This window comes from Phodopus roborovskii, unplaced genomic scaffold (assembly GCF_943737965.1).
Source record: "Phodopus roborovskii unplaced genomic scaffold, PHOROB, whole genome shotgun sequence".
Lineage (NCBI taxonomy): Eukaryota > Metazoa > Chordata > Mammalia > Rodentia > Cricetidae > Phodopus > Phodopus roborovskii.
Genome location: NW_026125397.1, coordinates 23500409 through 23518588, shown reverse-complemented (window position 1 = coordinate 23518588; position 18180 = coordinate 23500409). Strand labels below are relative to the sequence as shown.

Genomic DNA, 18180 nt, shown 5'->3' with positions numbered 1-18180 from the left:
ATAATTCATTGAATAACAAAAATCACCTATCCCACCTATTGGGAATGTGGGCACTGTGATCTTAAAATTACTTCCTGCATCTTTAGGGGATCCTGAAAAGAAATTTTTGGGTTAATTGTCAAGTCCTGGAAGAGATAATTGAATTATTTGTTGTCCAGTCTCCGTGTAATTGGAAAGTGCAGAGCTTGTCTCAAGTCCTGGCTAGAGTAGTCTATGAGGCTGGATCATCTCAGCTAGCCACCTCAAAATGGTCCTGAGCAGTTTTTAGTCCAAAGCCTATCTTTAGGTGATGTTTTCCAGCTTAGTGGTGTTGTCACAGTCCCATTGGAATCATCGTTGTGGGGCCCCATCCTCCTTTTGGAGACTTCAAAGGTTGATGTTAGGCAGAAAACTTAAAACGTTTTAAATGTCATATGCAGCAGATCTCAAAAAAAAAGGTTAAAGGACCATACTCTGTTATGTACATCCAGAGTACAAAAACTTAATTCCTAGTTAACCAACAGAGATTCAAGCCCGAAATCATGTACAGGAAGCTAGATGAAGCCCTTTTCTAGAATCAGTTAGTGCTCTATATGTGTAGGGACAATTAAAAAAAAAACCGCTAGTAACAGGCCAACAGTTTTATATCTAATACAGTGTTTCTGTGTGTTATTTGGGGCTGATGCGGCTGAGGGACCAGGCTGGCCGGAAAGTACTTTTAACATATATGACCATTAATATCATGTCAAAAAGTGTAAAATACATACATACATATATTAATCTTATAAATTTTGAGATAATATTTATACCTTAATAAAAGCTTTAAGGAGTCAAAATAAAACCAAAAGCTCATGAGATTCGTAGTAATAAAATAGTCCCTTGATTTTGGCGCTAGATGTTGCACAAGTCTAATTGGTCTTAACAATAAGAACTCCCAGAGTCAGCTATTAGAGAGTAAAGCTGAGGGGTCAGAGAAGCAGAGCAGCAGCCACTGGAGTTCTCACTTCTACGAAATCTCAGACCAGAAAGAGTCCAGCGCCTGTCTCTGCCCACCTTATATTCCTTTCTCCAACCAATCACATCACTTCCTGTTCTCCAACCGATCACATCACTTCCTGTTTCCTCCCCCTGGTGCTGGGATCCAAGCGCGTGCCACCACTGCCTGAACTCTATGGTTAACTTGTGGCTAGCTCCACACTCTCATCTCCTCGCTGACCTCGTCTCTCTCTGTAGGAGAACAGTCCTACAGCCTCTGAATGACCACAGGACGACCCTCAGCTTCCTTTCCTGCCTGCTTGCCTGCACAGCCAGCACCTTCCCACCTCCCCTAAGACCCAACCTACCTGGTTCTTTTTCTCCTTCTCTTCTGGCTCCTTCCTTACAGTTTGAATCTCATCACCTAAATGATAACCTTCTCTTGAACCCACGGTGTCTTCAGCCATCTTGCATTTACCTCGTCATAGACGCAACAGATGGAAGATGGACAGCACCTGCTTATTGCTTGCCTTGTGTCTTCCAGCGCTGGCTGCCCCTCCCCACTCTCCTGCCCTGTAGGAGGGGCTACAGTCTTTCGTCATGATTACAGGGGATATTAACTCTGAGTATCCCATCCCTGTCTTTTCCAGAATCCAGACATAGTGCAAGCCATTGCGAGTATCCAGACACACACCATCCAGGCTTTTAAACCTTCACACACGCGCGCGCGCACACACACGCACACACACACACACACACACACGCACACATACACACGCGCGCACACGCGCCCACATGCGCGCACATGCACACACACCAGCCTCCCCTGTTCCCTGCGTATTCATCATTATATCATCTTCAGTTTCAAAATGCCTCCCAGATATGCCTGCGCCTTTCCCTGTCCACTTTCCCTGTTTTTCCCCAGTGTTTACATCATTGATTCCAACTGGTCTTTCTCACCTCAAACCACTTCACCAGCCACGTCTCTAGAAAGCAACCAGCGCTGACCCATCTTCTGTACCTCTACCCATTCTTTACCCATCCTTCTCTTCCGCCATTCAAACCTTCCCTGAATGCACCAGGCACAAAGGCAAGAGCGCAGTTTGCTGTGAGTTCACATCTTTCATTCTCTGGTGCAGGTGTTTAAGCATCCGTTATGCGGAGCACAGGTATTCCAGCACATTTACCCCGTGCACAGATTGCATCTGCCTCGAGCAATGAGTGCATTTCAATGGAAAACGCTTCGACGATAATTTGTGCCCCAATCTGCCAGATGAAAACAGCCACACTCAGCACCTACGAGCTTTCACAACAATAGGAATGGCCCTGGCCACAACAGAGCGCTGTCATTTCTCTCCAGATGTATTTCACAGCTGTCTTAGGCTGCTATCCCCTAGAGGTGAGGGTTTCTGATCTAAGCTGCTATCTTTAGGTCCCCAGTACTCAGGACATGCTTGTGAATTTTACAGCAGAGAAGGCCGAACACATTCACCTCTGTTTTAGCGGAGACTCTTCAAAGAATGGTCTGTGCCTCTGAGACGAAGGTTGCCTTATTTCAGTGTTCTACTTTAGTGTGAATGCTTAAAAATATGGCTGCTCTGTGATTTGCATGATGGCATACCCTCCAAAATTAATGTTGAAATGCAACCCCCAAAATGCCCCAATATGGTCACGTCTTGGGGACTCCTTCCTCCTGAATGGAATTAGACCCCTATAAAAAAGGACAGCTCTGTAGCCCTCCCGTCCCTCCTCCTGTGTGAGGGTAAAGCATTCCTCTCTGGAGGCAGCAGCAATAAGACACCATGTTGGAAGCAGAGAGCAGCCCCTCATCAGCATCAGCCATTCTGGCTTCTTTATCTCAGATGCTCCAGTCCCCAAGACTGAGAAAATAAATTATTGGTTATAAATTGGTTATAAATTACCAATATGTGGCATTCTTGCTACAGCAACACAAAGAGACTACAACAAACCAGCTAATGAGGTTTTCACATTTACAGGTATTATGGCCTAAGGCCAGGCTACCTCTCATTAAAATCAAGTCTATTTAAAGGAAAAAATAAACAAAGAAATAACCATTATCCATCAAGTGGCTATATGTATGGAGCGGTTTCTTCTGTATTTCTCTTTTTAAGAAAGCTTTGAACAAAAAAAAAAAAAATTACCGGTGTTGGTGGCACACGCCTTTCATCCCAGCACTCAGGAGGCAGAGGCAGGTGGATCTCTGAGTTCTAGGCCAGCAAGGTGTACAGAGCTAGTTCCAGGAGAGGCTCCAAAGCAATACAGAGAGAAACCCTGTCTCAAAAAAAAAAAAAAAGGAAGAAAACAAGGAAGAAATAAAGGGAGAGAGAGAAAGAGAGAGAGAGAGAGAGAGAGAGAGAGAGAGAGAGAGAGAAAGGAAGGAAGGAAGGAAGGAAGGAAGGAAGGAAGGAAGGAAGGAAGAAAGCTTCAGGGTGAAAGATTTTTAGGGGAACTCAGCTTATAAACTAGGATTCTGAAGCAGGTGAGTGTTAATGTCCCCAGCAATGCAGCTGACAGGCAGCAGAAACATCCCCAATGTCCAGGCAGGCTGCTCAGTCAGTCATCTTACCAGCTCGTTACTCTGCGTACCACAGAGATGAAGCAGCAAGAGCGTACACTTTGCATAGGAAGTTATGAAAATGACTGGAGCTTTGCACATGACTCTCTGCCCGATCACGAGACCCAGAGAGCAAACTGAATCCTACACCATGTAACAGTGCTAAATGTTCCATTTTTTTTACCTGTCAGAAAGGTAGCCAAAAACAACCGCTCCAAGCAGCATGCCAAACATAAAAAAGGGCTGGATCACTTTTGCGTACCATTTCTGGTCACAGACCAGGTTCAGTCTTCTAACCATGGAGCTTCTCCACTTGCTCTGGTCATAAGCATAACCATCGGAGCAAGGGCTGTTGAACTTTTGGCCACTGTACCTGTAGCCCAAATCCGACGTGTTCCCCCTCCAGGTCCTGCTACATCTTGTGAGCTCCCAGACCTCTCCGTCCTGCAGCTGCACCGTAATGTGGTCTTTCTGGTCTGAGGACTGCAGGGCCAGTATGTCCTCCAACTTCCAGGCAGACAAGTTGTGGAAGGTTGCCTTCCGCACTCTGCCTGGGGGCTTGCAGGCATGCTCGGGAACAACAGACATGAGTACGGAGGACAGGTAGTGGATGCCACAGGAGATGCTCTGGTAGGCACAGGTAAGATACAGGGCTATCTGGAACCTGTGAAGACACGAGAAGGTTGGGTCTTCTATCTGGCCTGTGGGTGGGAAAACGACGCAACTAAGTATGCAAGGGTTCTTCCATCTGGTTAACCTTGAGACCCTGACACATACGTAGATGGGTAAATACAAAAATAATTATAGGTGCGTCTCCCTTTCTTACGTGTGTGTGGAAATGTGTGTGTGTGTGTGTGTGTGTATACACACACACACATATATATTTCAAGTACATGCACTAAACTTTAGTTTCGCCGTCATCTCATCAAGTCATTCCAACATACAAGTTTGTACGATATTGTTCAAGTCTATTGACCAAACAACCTCTGCTTGGCAAATGAGGCATGGAAAAGATTTTATGTCAGAAAACTTCCTATGTACTAATTTTTCTTAGGCAAACGTGAGCGTGTCTCTACTTTTCAACACACCACTAGAGCACCGGGCATCACCATTAGCCCTTGAAGGTAATAAACCTGCTCTTGCTGTGGCCCAGACGTCAACATCAACGGTCCTGCCTGTAACTGAACAACATTCAGAGCCGGACAGTTTCTCAGCAGAGAGAGGTTAAAGTGACAGGCCACACACACAGAGACAAACTGGGAGATGCAGAACCTGGGTGTGAAGTTCAAAGAGAGGCCCAGTGTGCCCAAGAGTGTTTTTGTCAACTTGTCACAAAGAGTCATTTGGAAAAGGCACTCTCAGTGAAGAAAATGCTCCCATTAGATTCACCTGCAGGAATGTTTGTGGTGGGTTTTCTTGATGTGGGAGGGGCCCAGCTCATTCTGGGTGGGGCCATCCCTGGGCTGGTGGTCCTGGGCTCCATAAGAAAGCAGGCTGAACAAACCATGGGGAGTAAGTCAGTAAGCAGCATCCTCCATGGCCTCTGCATCAGCTCCTGCCTCCAGGTTCCTGCCCTGAGTTCTTGGCTTCCCTCCGTGGACTAACCCAAGCAAGATATTTAAGTCAAATGAAGCTGTTCCTCCCCAGGCTGGTTTTGATCAGTATTTTATCATGGCAATAGAAGAACAGACTAGAGAAGTTGTTTATCTGAGGCCTTTGGGCTTGTACCCAACCAGTCTTATCGTATGGAAGGGCTCTACCTGAGAACTCAGACTCCATGTTTGTCTCAAAGGTGATTTATGTAGGGCTTCCTTTCCCTGGCAATACCCACCGAGACACAAGAGGAAATCAGGACTTGCCACATAGTGTGTTCACTAGTTTGCTGTAGGAAACTAAGCATCCACCCACATCCTCCTCTTCTATCTGTAAATAGTAAGGGTATGTTACCCTAGAAATATGTACAGTGCTATGATTTCGTGTAACCGTTAAACATGCATTTACAGAGAAGGAGATGGCTCCATTGGTAAAGTGCCTGCCACGCAAGCATAAGGGGCTGAGCTCAGATTCCCAGCAGGCACGGAAAGCCAGGCGAGGCAGCAGGTGCGTATAACACCAGTGTTGGTGGGTAATTGGCAAGAACCCTGAGTCTTTGCAGCCTTGTGCAGCCTCTAAGTGAGCTCCCCACCCTGTGGGAGACCCTGTCTTAAGAAGTGTTGGGGACCATCACCATCCTCGCTACCTCAGGCCTCTGAGATAGAAAATCACTGCCTCATAAGAGGTAAGCAAGCAGAAGGTTCAGCAGAGCATCCTAGACACAGGCTTGTAGTTTAACAGCCAGTTAAAGAACAGCTCAGGGTATTCCTCCTGCTGCAGTTTTACAGACAGTTAAAGAATGGCTCAGGATATTCCTCCTGCTGTAGCTTTACAGCCAGTTAAAGAATAGCTCAAGGCATTCCTACTACTGACCCTTTCATCTTGCCTTCGTGCAAACCCTGCTCACACCCTGCCTACGGCCCTATACATGCCTTCCCTGAGAAAATAAAATTTGTCAGCTTGATGAGAAGTCTGTCCTGCTGCCGTTCTCCATATCCCTTGTCCTGCATTCTTCCCTAGGTGTTCCTCACTGACTGCCTCGCGGGTCGGGGCAAAGAAGTAAGATGGAGGAGCTGGAGAGATGGCTCAGCAGGTAAGAGCACTTCCTGCCATATGAAAGGACCGGAATTCTCATTCCACAACCCACGTCAGGCAGCGCAGGACACTAGTCACTCAGCTCCGGGGGATGCATGGCAGCCCCCCTGGTCTGTGAAGGGGTGTGTGTGTGTGCAATGGGAACAGATGCTGGGGAGGACAGAAGCATTGCCCACGCATGGTCCCCGAGTAATCCGGCAATGCAGATTTCATGTGGAACAGATTCTCCCCTCTGTAATCCAGGCTGGCCTCGAACTCACTGTGGAGGCCAGGCTGGCCTCCACACTCAGCAAGCAGTCTCCTGCATCAGTCTCCCTGGGGTTATAGGCAAGAGCCATGCACCTGGCGATGCGTTAACCAAACACAGACTACTACACGGTTACTTTAGTCAGCTCCTAAGTACAAGGAGAAAATAAAGCACTATTACCTTGGAGAGCTACTGTGAGGACCAGAGTCTACAGAAACCTCGCAATAACCGTTTCTTTGTGTTGTTCCTTTTTAAAACAGTGTCTTCCTCCGTAACCCAGGCTGCTGGCCTGGAACTTTCTGTCAGTTTCTTTTCTGCCCCCCCCCCCCACAAACTGAAACTACATATGTGTGCCATTTCTGACCGTAATAAATATTTCTATAGTTATTCATAAACATCTGAAGCTAAATGGAACATTTAGGCCCATTCTAGCTCATCTATGAGAGCTGATCCTTTCTACATTACTCTGCTGCTGGTGTTTAACCCGACGGCCTCCATTTCCCGGTCATTCATTCAAAGATTCCAACAGTGAATGTCAAATTAGGACCTGTGTGTGAGCTCCCTACACTGAGTACCTGGCCCATGTTAGTTATCTGTGTGACAGCCAGCCCAGAGAACCAGCCGGGCCCAGGGAGTTCCCACTGGGGTGGAAACAGGCAGTTATCCTGGACGCTGGGAGGGCTGGCAGTTTCTCTACACCTGCGACCATGCCTTTTCCCAAAGCCCCAACTTCTCCACGGGGTGCCTATTGCCTGCACACACCAAGTCCCAGCGGGCTGCAGCGCCTCCCAGGGCCGGAAGCCAAGAGGACACGCCAGGCCTTGGGCTTTGGCCAGGCCTCTGCAAGCGCGGGGCCAAAAGGGCTTGGAGAAGCTGTGGAACTCCATCCCAACCGACAGAAACAGATGTCCCTGTGCCCCAACGCGTGCCGCCCCACTCTGGCCCCATGTCCATCTCTGCGTCCCTACTTGCCAAAGTGTCCCACGTGGTCAAAAATCAGTTCCACACTGCGGGACTCCATGTCCCTGTCGCGGATCCAAACGCCCTGGGCTGAGCGCAGCGCCACACCCGCCCTGCCCGCCGTCCCCCGGGTGCCCCTGCCGGGGTGGCCTCCTTCCCAGCAGCCCATGCGTCTTCCTGCTGCTCCATCGCACGCGCCCTCAACCTCTGCTGGGCGGGGTCCCGCACCTGCACGCTGCCCCCGCGCCGTGATCCAGGAAGTGTCAGCACTTCTAGGAAGTTTCGGGAATGCAGAGCGCCTGGCTCCCCATCCTTAGCAGGACACACCCTTGCTTCCTAAACTTTCCCGCTGGAGACTCCCCGCATAGTGGGTTTTACGTGTACCTTTACTTCTTGGCGCCACCAAGCTGACCTCGTCAAACTCAGGAGCCCCTGCCTCTGTCTGCCCTCACCCTGCAACACCCGCCCTCAGGGTTAGGACCACAGGCCAACTTGGTTCTTAATGCCCTGGGCTTTCACACTCCACATTCTTGTCGCTCAGCCTTTGAAGGAGAGTTTTAGAGGCTGCCCAGCAGTTACTGCGCAGGCTCAGAGCACCCACTGCTGGCAGCAGCGGGCAACCCAGTAACTTCAGCACCAGAGCGCCCTCTTCTGGCCTCCACCCGCACCGGCGCTTAGGAGCACACACTCAGATACAGACACACACACATAATTTGAAAAGAAAACGATCAGAAGAACTCCATCCCTCCGTGCTGCAATGGTAACTGGCTTGTACAGGGACTCACAGCCAATGTGAGTCGTTGGGTGCAATGGTCTTGTCACACCCAGGTGATACCGGATGATACCGTCTCAACCAGGTCTCCCTCCCCCTCCCCTTCCCTCCCCTCCCCCTTCCTGACCCCTCCCCCACACTTCTGCGTCTCATCCATCACTACCTCGTTCTGGCCACGCGGCCGTCCTCACGCACCCTCACACGCAGCCCTCGCCCAAAACTGAACTTTTACACTCACTAGTCCTTCACCTGAAACTTTTTGGCTCTTCGAAACCACTCCACTGTTGAGATGTTGCCTCTGCTCCTACAACACCGGTCATCGTTACCTTCTAGCCTCTTTTCGGGCTACTCTTTCTTATTTTTTCCCCCAACCTGATTACACACATGATAGATAAAACACGTAGAGCCAGATCTCACTTCCATAAGCTGTAAGCCACCCTGACATGTAGTAGGTGTTCAATAAATGCTCGTCAGATGAACAAATGGGCACAAATCTATGTATAAGAAATAACAGGAAACTTAGGCAACTTCCTTAGAATAGCAGTTTTTACGATCGGGTGGAAGAAAGCACAAGCCTAGCTCAAAGTCAGCAAGGGTCTGACTTCCTAAGGAAGAGCCCATTAGCAGTATGCAAAGACAGGTTAGCACCAACAGGGAGCACAGACAGGGTTAAGCGGGGACGGGAAGGGATGTGGAGGGGTCTAAGAGGAGACTAAGAGTCTTTCCTGTGCCTCTGCTTTCAGAGTGTGTGTGTGTGTGTGTGTGTGCGCGCGCGCGCGCGTGCGTGCGTGTGTGTGTGTGTGTGCGTGCGTGCGTGCGTGCGTGTGTGTGTGTGTGTGTGTGTGTGTATAAGGAGTCACTAAATTGAGTAATCTGAACCCTGGGCAGGAAAATACCCTGATGTCCTGTACCCAGTGGCCTCCAGGTCCAAACCCTTCTCAAAGCTAAGAGAGGCCGTGTAGCTGCTGGGAACGTGCCATGTGAGGTACCAAGCCATGAGCCTCGTGATAAAAGGTAACAGAAATGGGCTGATTTAATTGAGAGAGCTAGTCAGTAATGTGCCTGGGCCACTGGCCAAACAATTGTAACTGATAGGAAGCCTCAGAGTGGTTATTTGGAAACTGGCAGGCGGGAGGAGAATCCTCCAGCCACACTGCTGGAGGACAATGCTCAAAGCATGGATGACAATGGAGGCCTGGGAGTTTCAGAGGGAATCGAAGACTCTTATCAGCGCCATGTTTGTGATGTGTTTGAATTAAGAATCTGGAAGGAAGACCTCTCCTTTACTGGAACTGTGGATGCTGGTCAGCTGGAACTGAAGATATTCTGATTAACAGGAGACTGTCCTCAATGAGGTGAAATTTTTGGGGTTAGGGGCGTATCTCTTCAGGGCCAGCAGAAACGAGCTCTCATACAGCTGGGGACCAAGGGTGCACATCACTCTGGCAAATGATGTGTAAGCGCCTCCCACGTGGTACTGGTTTTGAGGGCACAGCGGGGTTATGGAGAGCAGTCAAGGCTTGGCACTGTGGGGCAGAGTCAGTGTCTTCCTGAAGAGAAGCCAGAAGAGGCCATCAGTGACGGTGCTTTGGAAACGCATGGAGAGAAACTGAGGCTCGGCACCGCATTGCTGGGGTCTCTGAGGCTGGACCAAGCCCACCGAACAAGCTCTGGGTGCGGAGTCAAGCCAGGCCGAGCCCACCGAACAAGCTCCGGGTTTTACAGACCACAAACCAGAGAAGTGGAACCGCCGGAGAGCCGCGGGGTCCAGATGATCACAAATGAACCCCAGATGCCAGGCACTGAGCGTTTTAGACTCTTAGACTTCGGGTTTGCATTGATCTGATTGTAATTGTGTCCAGGGTCCTTGTCTTTGTGGGTAAGCATTTAACTTGACTTTTATCTTACAGGAACTCATAGTTAAGAGACTTTGGGTATTGTAAATGACTTTAAACTTTTGAAGCATTTGCGTTTTTAAAGACCGTAGTATGGGGAACAGTTTTTCTGGAAATTGTTCTTGTAGCCTGCCTTCACCAACTGAACTTTTACCTAACGTTGTAAACAACTTAATCATGTTCTTTGAGACCACTTGGAACTATGCGCTGTGCATGCTGCTTACTTAAGTTGGAGTTATCTCTAAGGAGAACGGTGCAGTCCACCTTACTCTGCCATGGACTGCTGCTGTAATCAACATTTGCAAACTGAGCTGAGCTCACAGCTCTACTCTTAAACTCCCTCACAAGGCCTCCACGCCCTTGACTCCTATCAGCGCACTTGTGTGAGGTCAGCGATGAGAGCTCAGAGCACTGTTGAAAGCAAGAGCGCTTTGGCAGCGAATGGCCCTCAGAGGATCCTGAGAGCAGCCTGTGACTGTGCGTTGATAGTGTCTGTTTACGGTTCTGCTTGCTGTTCTTGGTCAGTGAGATCAGAAAATCTTCTTCTCTCGTAAAAGCCATGTAAAATACTGATTGAGACAAAGTTCCTCATTCCTTTCCCATGCCATGGTTAATGTGCTGTTCAGTAAAGGGAAGTGATGGCCCTCGGTTAGGGGAACTGGGCTCAGTCTTGACTCCGGGAGCCTGTCTCCTTTACGTGATGCTGCCACACTGCGCAACTTTTAAAGTTGTACTGTGGATTTTTGTGATATTAACCTGGTGTCTTGAGGGGACAAACAAGAAAGGATAGGTTATGGTTTGACAGTGATGTGTTTATGTCAGGTTGACAAGGGATCAATCGTGCTGTTCCGTTTGTGCCAACTTGGCATGCTCTAGAGTCACCTGAGTAGACCCACTCTCAACTGAGGAATTGCCTCCACCAGACTGGCCTGTGAGCATTTCTGGGGAGCGTTTCCTTGATTCTTGACTGATGTGGTAGGCCCAGGCCACTGCAGTCATAGTCACTCTTGCGCAGGTGGTCCTGGGTTCTATGAAAAGGCAAGCTGACTGAAGCCTTGGAGAGCAAGCTAGTAAGGAGCCTTCCTCGAAGGTTTCTGCTTCAGTTCCTGCCCTGAGCTCCGGCCTTGACTTCCCTCCATGAAGGGCTGGGGGCTGGGAAATGAAGTAAAGCCTCTCCTCCCCCAGTTGCTTTTGGTCAATGTTTTATCACAGCAACAGAGACCAAACTAGGACAGTGAGACAATAAATTTCTGTTATCTAAGCCACCCTCATCTGCAGAACTTTCATTGCATCCCAAGACACTTGAGCATCCATTCAAAAATATTTGATTCTGGGATGTGGAGATGGCAAAGTCATTAAGAGTGATGCTCTTCCAGAGGACCCGAGCTTGGCATCCATGTTGGGCGGCTCACAACCACCTGTAGTCCTAGCTTCAGGGGATCTGACACCCTCTTCTGGCCTCTGCAGACACCTGCACTCATGTGTGCATACCCACACACAGACACATGTTTGAAAATAAGTCATCTTAAAAGAAATATTTGATCCATAAACAAATAAATACAATCTCCTTCCTTTTACATACAAATGATTGATTATTCAATGCTCCATACTCTAGCTGGAAAAAATAGACTTAAACACTACTTTTAAAAAAATAAAATTTCATGGTATCTTTCTGTTATACGAAGGAACCACCACAGTTTGTTATCCAGACTTCTACTGCTAAACATTTAGATTGCTCCCAAACTTTCATGATTATAAACAATTCTATGACGAATGACTTCGTCATAAGAAAAATGCCATTTGCATACATGAGAGCTGTTTGTTGGCTGAGTTCCTAGAAATGGATTACTGGCTGAAAAGATCCTCACATCTGTAATGTTCATAAACATTGGCAAATCACCCTTTCTAGTGCATGTACCAGTTTCTATTCTGTGCAGTATATGTTTCCATTTTCCTGACTTTCACCTGTGACGTGTGTTAGCAAACATGAGATCTGCCAAACTGACATAGGAAACGTCCCTTCTTCGTAGTTTTCTTTAGTATTTCCTGTGTGTGAAATCGAGCATCGTCTTATGTGTTCAAGAGCCTTTTGTGTTTTACCCCTTCGGATCACACCTTTTCGTTTTGGTTGCCATTTTTCTTACTGTTTTTGCAGTGCTGTGAGTCAAATTCTGGACCTCTTGAATTCTAGGCAAGTATTCCACTGAGCTACACCCTCGCCTCTGTTATTATTTCAAAGAAGTTCCTTTGGGAAAGAGAATCAAACCTCTGTGAGTGAGAGTGATATACTTTCTCTCAGTTTGTGAATGGAATTGCTTACGCTGATCTTGTCATAATGAACTTTTTACTTCATTTTCTCAAAGGTTGGTTTTAAGTCTTCTAGGTTTCCCGTTATGCTTAGCATCCCTCCTCTGTTCCAACACAAGACCTCTGTGCCTTCTTTTATTTCTCTTTATTTTGTATATTTAAGGCTTTGGTCCATCAGAAACTTATTTTGGTAGAAGGTATTAGGTATGCATCCAACTTAATTCCAGAAACTCACTCATATTGTCCTAGCACCATTAACTGAAAAGTTGATTTCTTTGATTTGAAGTGCACCTTTATCACACACCAGAACAACAGCAAATAGATTGTCTTACGGATGAGAATTGTATACTCTACTGAGCTGCTTCCTAAAACCAATGCTATACATGTAAGTCATCATGGCTTTATAACAGGTTTGTAGTCTTCATTGGAGTGGGGGTCCCACATGCTGCAGCATGTATGTGGGAGTCAGTGGGTGACTTGCATGAGTCTGTTCTCTCCTTCCATCATATTGGTCCCAGGAATAAACTCGGTTCACCAGGTTTGGCGGCAAGCGCTATTACCTACTTAGCCATCTTACCAGCCCTATTACAATTTTAATATCTGGGCTGGTTCCCACTACGTTTCTTCAGGATTTTCCTGGCTCTGCCTTCCCATTTCTTGTTCATGTTAACGTGAGAGGCACCTTACTTAGTCTCAAAGAAGGTCTTGTCTTCACTAAGATTACATTAAACTAAAGTTGACATGAATGTCATGTTGAATCTTCTAGTCAACTGGCTAAAGCTGCCCAGTGCTGTAGCTCTGGGTTTCCTGGTTGGGTGTGGAAGAGACAGTGTCTCTAGGCATGGTGGTCTACTACCCTCATTACCCTCAGACTACACACAGAACATCAATGTTTCCTCTCACAGATCCCATGAATGTTTAAAAAATATTCTAGAACATCCAAATTTCTTCTAAATTAAACTTTGTCTAAGTTCCTCCAACATATCTTCTAATTATTTAAAAGAATATTTATGTCTCCATATTTATTTTTCATCAAAGAAAATTGCTTCCTATATTGGTTAACATGATTTTTCAGATGACTTTTAAATTTTTAGATGTAACATCTGCAAGTAATAATCATATTACCTCTTTTTAATGTCAAATTTCCTTTGTCTAACTGAATTTGGTAGCACATACAGCCTACTGTTGAGGGGCACTAATTGACATATTTTCCTTGTTTCTATCTTCAATGGAAGCATATGTTATTTCTCCATTATGACCATTGCTAGACTTTGGCTGGAATAAATGCATAAACTCATAAATGAAAGTGTTCATCTGTCGCTGGTTGATGCCATCCTCCACCAAGAATGAATATCAGCTTTTATCAAATGTCTTCTTAGTTCCTGTGGAAAAGGTGATAATTTTCTCCTCATAATAATAGATCACCTGACTGTGGGAAATCCTTGCAACCCCACAATAATCCCTAACTGTTAATGCTAGACCCTGTTAATGAGCTGCTAAAGTCTGGTTAATTATATTTTATGTGGGGCTTTTGGGCTGATATTCATAGCTGAGCTTTGGTCTATGATTGCCAGTGTAGCCATTATTGCTTATAATGTTCAATATTATTTCAGACTCATATAAAATCGTGTAGGTTCCTCTTCCATGCTAGTTTAGTAGCACAGAAGTCATCTGCATTTTACATAAAAATTTCCCTCTTCTTTTAAGTTTTATTTTTATGGGTACCAGTGCTTTTGCCCACATGTACCTTTGTGCATCAATCTCATGCTCGATGCCTGTGGAAGTCAGAAGCAGGCACTGGATCCCCTGGAGTTCCAGACAGTTGGGGCTGTCGTGAGAAAGTGGACAATCAACCCGGGTCCTCTGGAAGAGCAGACAGTGCTCTTAACACGGAGTCATCTCTCCAGCACACCTCTTTCCTTTCTTTTTTTCGTTTTAATTCTTTTTTCTACCAGTCTTCTTAGTTAGGCATGAATAGGTTTTAATTGCCTCAGACAAAAATGAGTTCACTCATTCCAAAAAAAAAAAAAAGTTTTATAATAGACACACATTACCATTATAATCATCAGGTACTAAAAAAAAAAAAACATAAATGAGGAAATAATCATACAAATACATTAACGTCTGGATGCAAAATTTTCAACAACTATTACTACAAAAACAAAAAATAAGCAGCTGGGGATAAATGTTAACAAGGAACTAGTTAAATAAATTATGGGTGTTTCTATATAGTGAAACACAATGGAGTATTGAAAGGGACATGTTGGTATGAAGATATGAACGGTTTTCTGAGATGCTTTAGCAATGGGAATTTTTTACTTTGTGATGAATAATACATAATTTACAAGTAGAAGCCACAGTGTAGCTGTGTCTCAACATGAAATAACATTCACAGTATGTGACAGTGTATGGTCCAGAAAAGAATATGACCCCGTTTTGTAATGTGTGCTGCCATGTGGGTAGGGTGAAGGTGATTTTGTGGTTGCCTCGCTATCCAACTCCACTGACCTTTAATTTTTAAAATTTTGTATAGATGGGTATTTTGCATGCATACATACATACATACATGCATACATACATACATACATACATATGCGTGTACTACATGAGTGCCTTGTGCCCTATGAAGCCAGCAGAGTGTAGCAGGCTTTTTTGGATCGCCAGTCCCCAAATCGTAACATAGAGACTTACTATTAATTATTAACACTTGGCCTTAGCTTAGGCTTGTTTTTAATTAGCTTTTATAAGTGAAATTAATCCACTTCTATTAATCTACATGCTGTCACACAGCTTTTACCTCTCCTCCTACAAGTGCTGCTTCCACAGCGTCTGGCAGGTGGCTCCCATCTCCCTAGCGGTCTCTCTCTGCCCGGACGTCCCGCCTTTACCTCCTGCCTAGCTATTGGCTGCGTAGCTTTTTATTAAGCCAATCACAGTGACACCTCTTGACACAGTGTAATCAAGTATCTTGCAACAGAAGAGTGCATCAGAGAGTCCCCGAAACTGGAGTTATAGATGGTTGTGAGCTGCCGTTGTGGGCCCTGAGAATCGAACCTGGGTCCTCTGGAAGAGCAGCCAGTGCTCTTAATCACTAAGCCATGAATCCAGCTGCCGGCCTTTCCTTATCATTACAGCAAGAACGTATTTACAACCAGCGGATAAGTTTGCACAGCCTGCATTCATGCCTTCACGATCTGTTTTCCTGGGGCTGTAAAAGGTCCACTTAGCACTCCAATGCCCAGGCCTGCAACACGTGACCTAGGTCCCATCTTTCTGTTTGTTTGTTTGTTTGTTTGATTTTCAAGTCAGGCTTTCTCTGGGTAGCCCTGGCTGTCCTGAAACTAGCTCTGTAGACCAGGCTGGCCTCAAACTTAGAGATCCCCATGCCTCTGCCGCCCAAGTTTTGGGATTAAAGGTGTGTCCTGTCACCGCCTAGCCCTAGGTCCCATCATGTCACTTGCTTCAGGACATCCATCATCTGACCCCTGCACCTAACCCTCTCTGCTTCTGATCCACCAGCGGCACACCAGGAGCTTGTGTTTGCTCGGCCTGGCATCCTGCCTTCATTCTACCTCTCTCCAAGCTGCCACAGTCCTCTGTGGGGTTGACATTACCCTTGCTACCTCCAAACCTCCCGATGTTTCGAGCCCAACTCAGCCAGGCATTGTTCCACCAATGAACTCCGTTTCCCGCAGATGCTGGCTGCCATCATCCTGTGAGCGGCTTTCACAGACCAGATCACTCTTCCTGCCTAAGCAGGGTCCACGGGCCCTAGAGTCTTCCCGACCCACTGGCTCTTCTCAGGTGCTCGGCTGGAGCTTTTCCCCTGCCAATCTGTCCTTGGCATGTGAAGGTCCTTGAAGACTTCTTTCCCCTCATGCTCACTGTTTCATAGATCCAATGATGTCACCTTTATACCAGAGAGCCCCCACTCCTGCTGAAGTTTTGCCTAGACTGGTTCCCCTGAGAAATCATCCAGTGCTCAGCCTTAGCATATCTGTATGGTTTACTTCACCCTCCCTAGAACCACACACACACACACACACACACACACACACACACACCAATGCACACACAGACACACACACCAATGCACACACACACACCAGTGCACACAAACACACACCAATGCACACACACACAGACACACACCAATGCACACACACACAGACACACACACACACCAATGCACACAGGCACACACCAATGCACACACACACACAGGCAGAGGCAACTAAAGGAGAGAAGGTTTTGTTTGGTTTATTGTTTAGAAGATTCAGTCCGTCACATCGGAACACAGCAGCTGTGGCAGCTCCAACTGCCGTGACAGGGTCTTCTGGTTCCTCAGATCTCAGGGTAGCTTAGACAGGAAGCAGGGTCCCAGGGCTCTCACAGGAACCCAGCTGTGCCTCTCACCCCAAAGGCTCTACGGCCCCTCAGAACTGCACGAGCAGATGGGGAGTAGACAGGCAAACACGTGAGTCTTCCCAAACTGCTCTGACTCCACTAAATCTACTTTTTACATTTACTTTTTATGAGTATGAATGTTTTGCCTGCCTGCATGTATGTTTGCTGTGTGTGTGTATGGGTATGTGGCACCCTTAGCTATCAGAAGAAGGCACTGGATCCCCTGGAACTGGTTGTGAGCCACCATTGTGGGTGCTGGAAACTGAACCCAGGTCCTCTGCGAGAGCAGCATATGTTAGCTGCTGAGCTATTTCTCCAGGCCCGTTTATTTTATTCTTTTCTCTCTTGTTTTCTAAATGTGTCTGGGTGTTGTGTCTGTCCTATGTCTGTGTACCGCTGTGCCCAAGGAGGCCAGAAGAGGGCATCAGAAGCCCTAGGCTTGCAGTTACAGGCAGTTGTGAGCTACCAAGTGGGTGCTGGTAACGGAACTTGGGTCCCCGTGTAAGAACAGCAAAGCAGCACGCAGGCAGACGTGATTCTGAGAGCTGAGAGCCCTGAATCTCGATCCTCAGGTAGCAGAAACGAAAGTGACAAGTAGACCCAGCTTGAGCACCTGAGATGTCAAAGCCCCACGGTAACACAGTTCCAACAAGACCACGCCTCCTAAGAGTGCCGCTCCCTATGGGTCAGGCACATGAAGCTATGGGGGCCATTCCTGTTCAAACCACCAGAACTGGTTACTAGGAGTGACTCAAAGACAGCATCGCCATAGCCCACCCCAACACAGCTCTCAGGAGCTGGGAGCCTGGAGCTCGCTGCACAAGCCACAGGCAGCTGGGCAGGTTGGTGAGGCTCTCTTCCAGGCAGCTCAGTTTGGCTGATCTCAGTAGTCCTTGTTCCTTGCATTGGCTTGGAGAGGAAGGAGCCTGGGACCTGTAGTCAGTTTCAGGGACTTCCTGAGGCTCTTCAGTTGTTTGCTGCCCGAGTCAGCCTTCCTAGTTCTGAGGAGCTTCCCTCCAGGACCGAAGAGTTTAATTGGTAGAAAATGGATACAATCGATGCTGGGTTCTCCCCCACATTCCATGTTTAAGCAACGGCTCTTCACACCACATTTATCGCCAAAGCTTGCCCAATTCTCCAACACTCACCACATCCCTCTGCTCTCCGGCCCAGGACACAAGCATTTCTCTGGACCGTTACAGTTGCCTCCCAATCTCTCTACTTTTGGCTCTGATTCCTAGCCCCTAGCCACTCTCAGCACAATAACAAAGGTTACTCTTTGAATATATGAGAGTCACTGTCTTACTAGAAATGCTCCTAAGGGGGCATGAACTAAAAATTTTGTTTGTAACAGAAGAAAATTTCAAACAAGTTG

The 18180-nt window shown here is 47.0% G+C and overlaps 1 protein-coding gene across 1 annotated transcript in view; it reads right to left on the bottom strand.

Moving 5' to 3' along the window:
- Slc22a16 (solute carrier family 22 member 16) overlaps positions 1-7489 on the bottom strand; it is a 32000-nt gene extending 24511 nt beyond the window's left edge. Inside the window, exons 1-2 of the mRNA XM_051175631.1 lie at positions 7433-7489; positions 3714-4193 (exon numbers count right to left, since the gene is read on the bottom strand). Of these exons, the coding sequence (XP_051031588.1) occupies positions 3714-4193; positions 7433-7485 (533 nt within the window). The 5' untranslated portion in view covers positions 7486-7489. The remainder of the gene's footprint in view (positions 1-3713; positions 4194-7432) is intronic.
- Positions 7490-18180: the final 10691 nt, after the last annotated feature.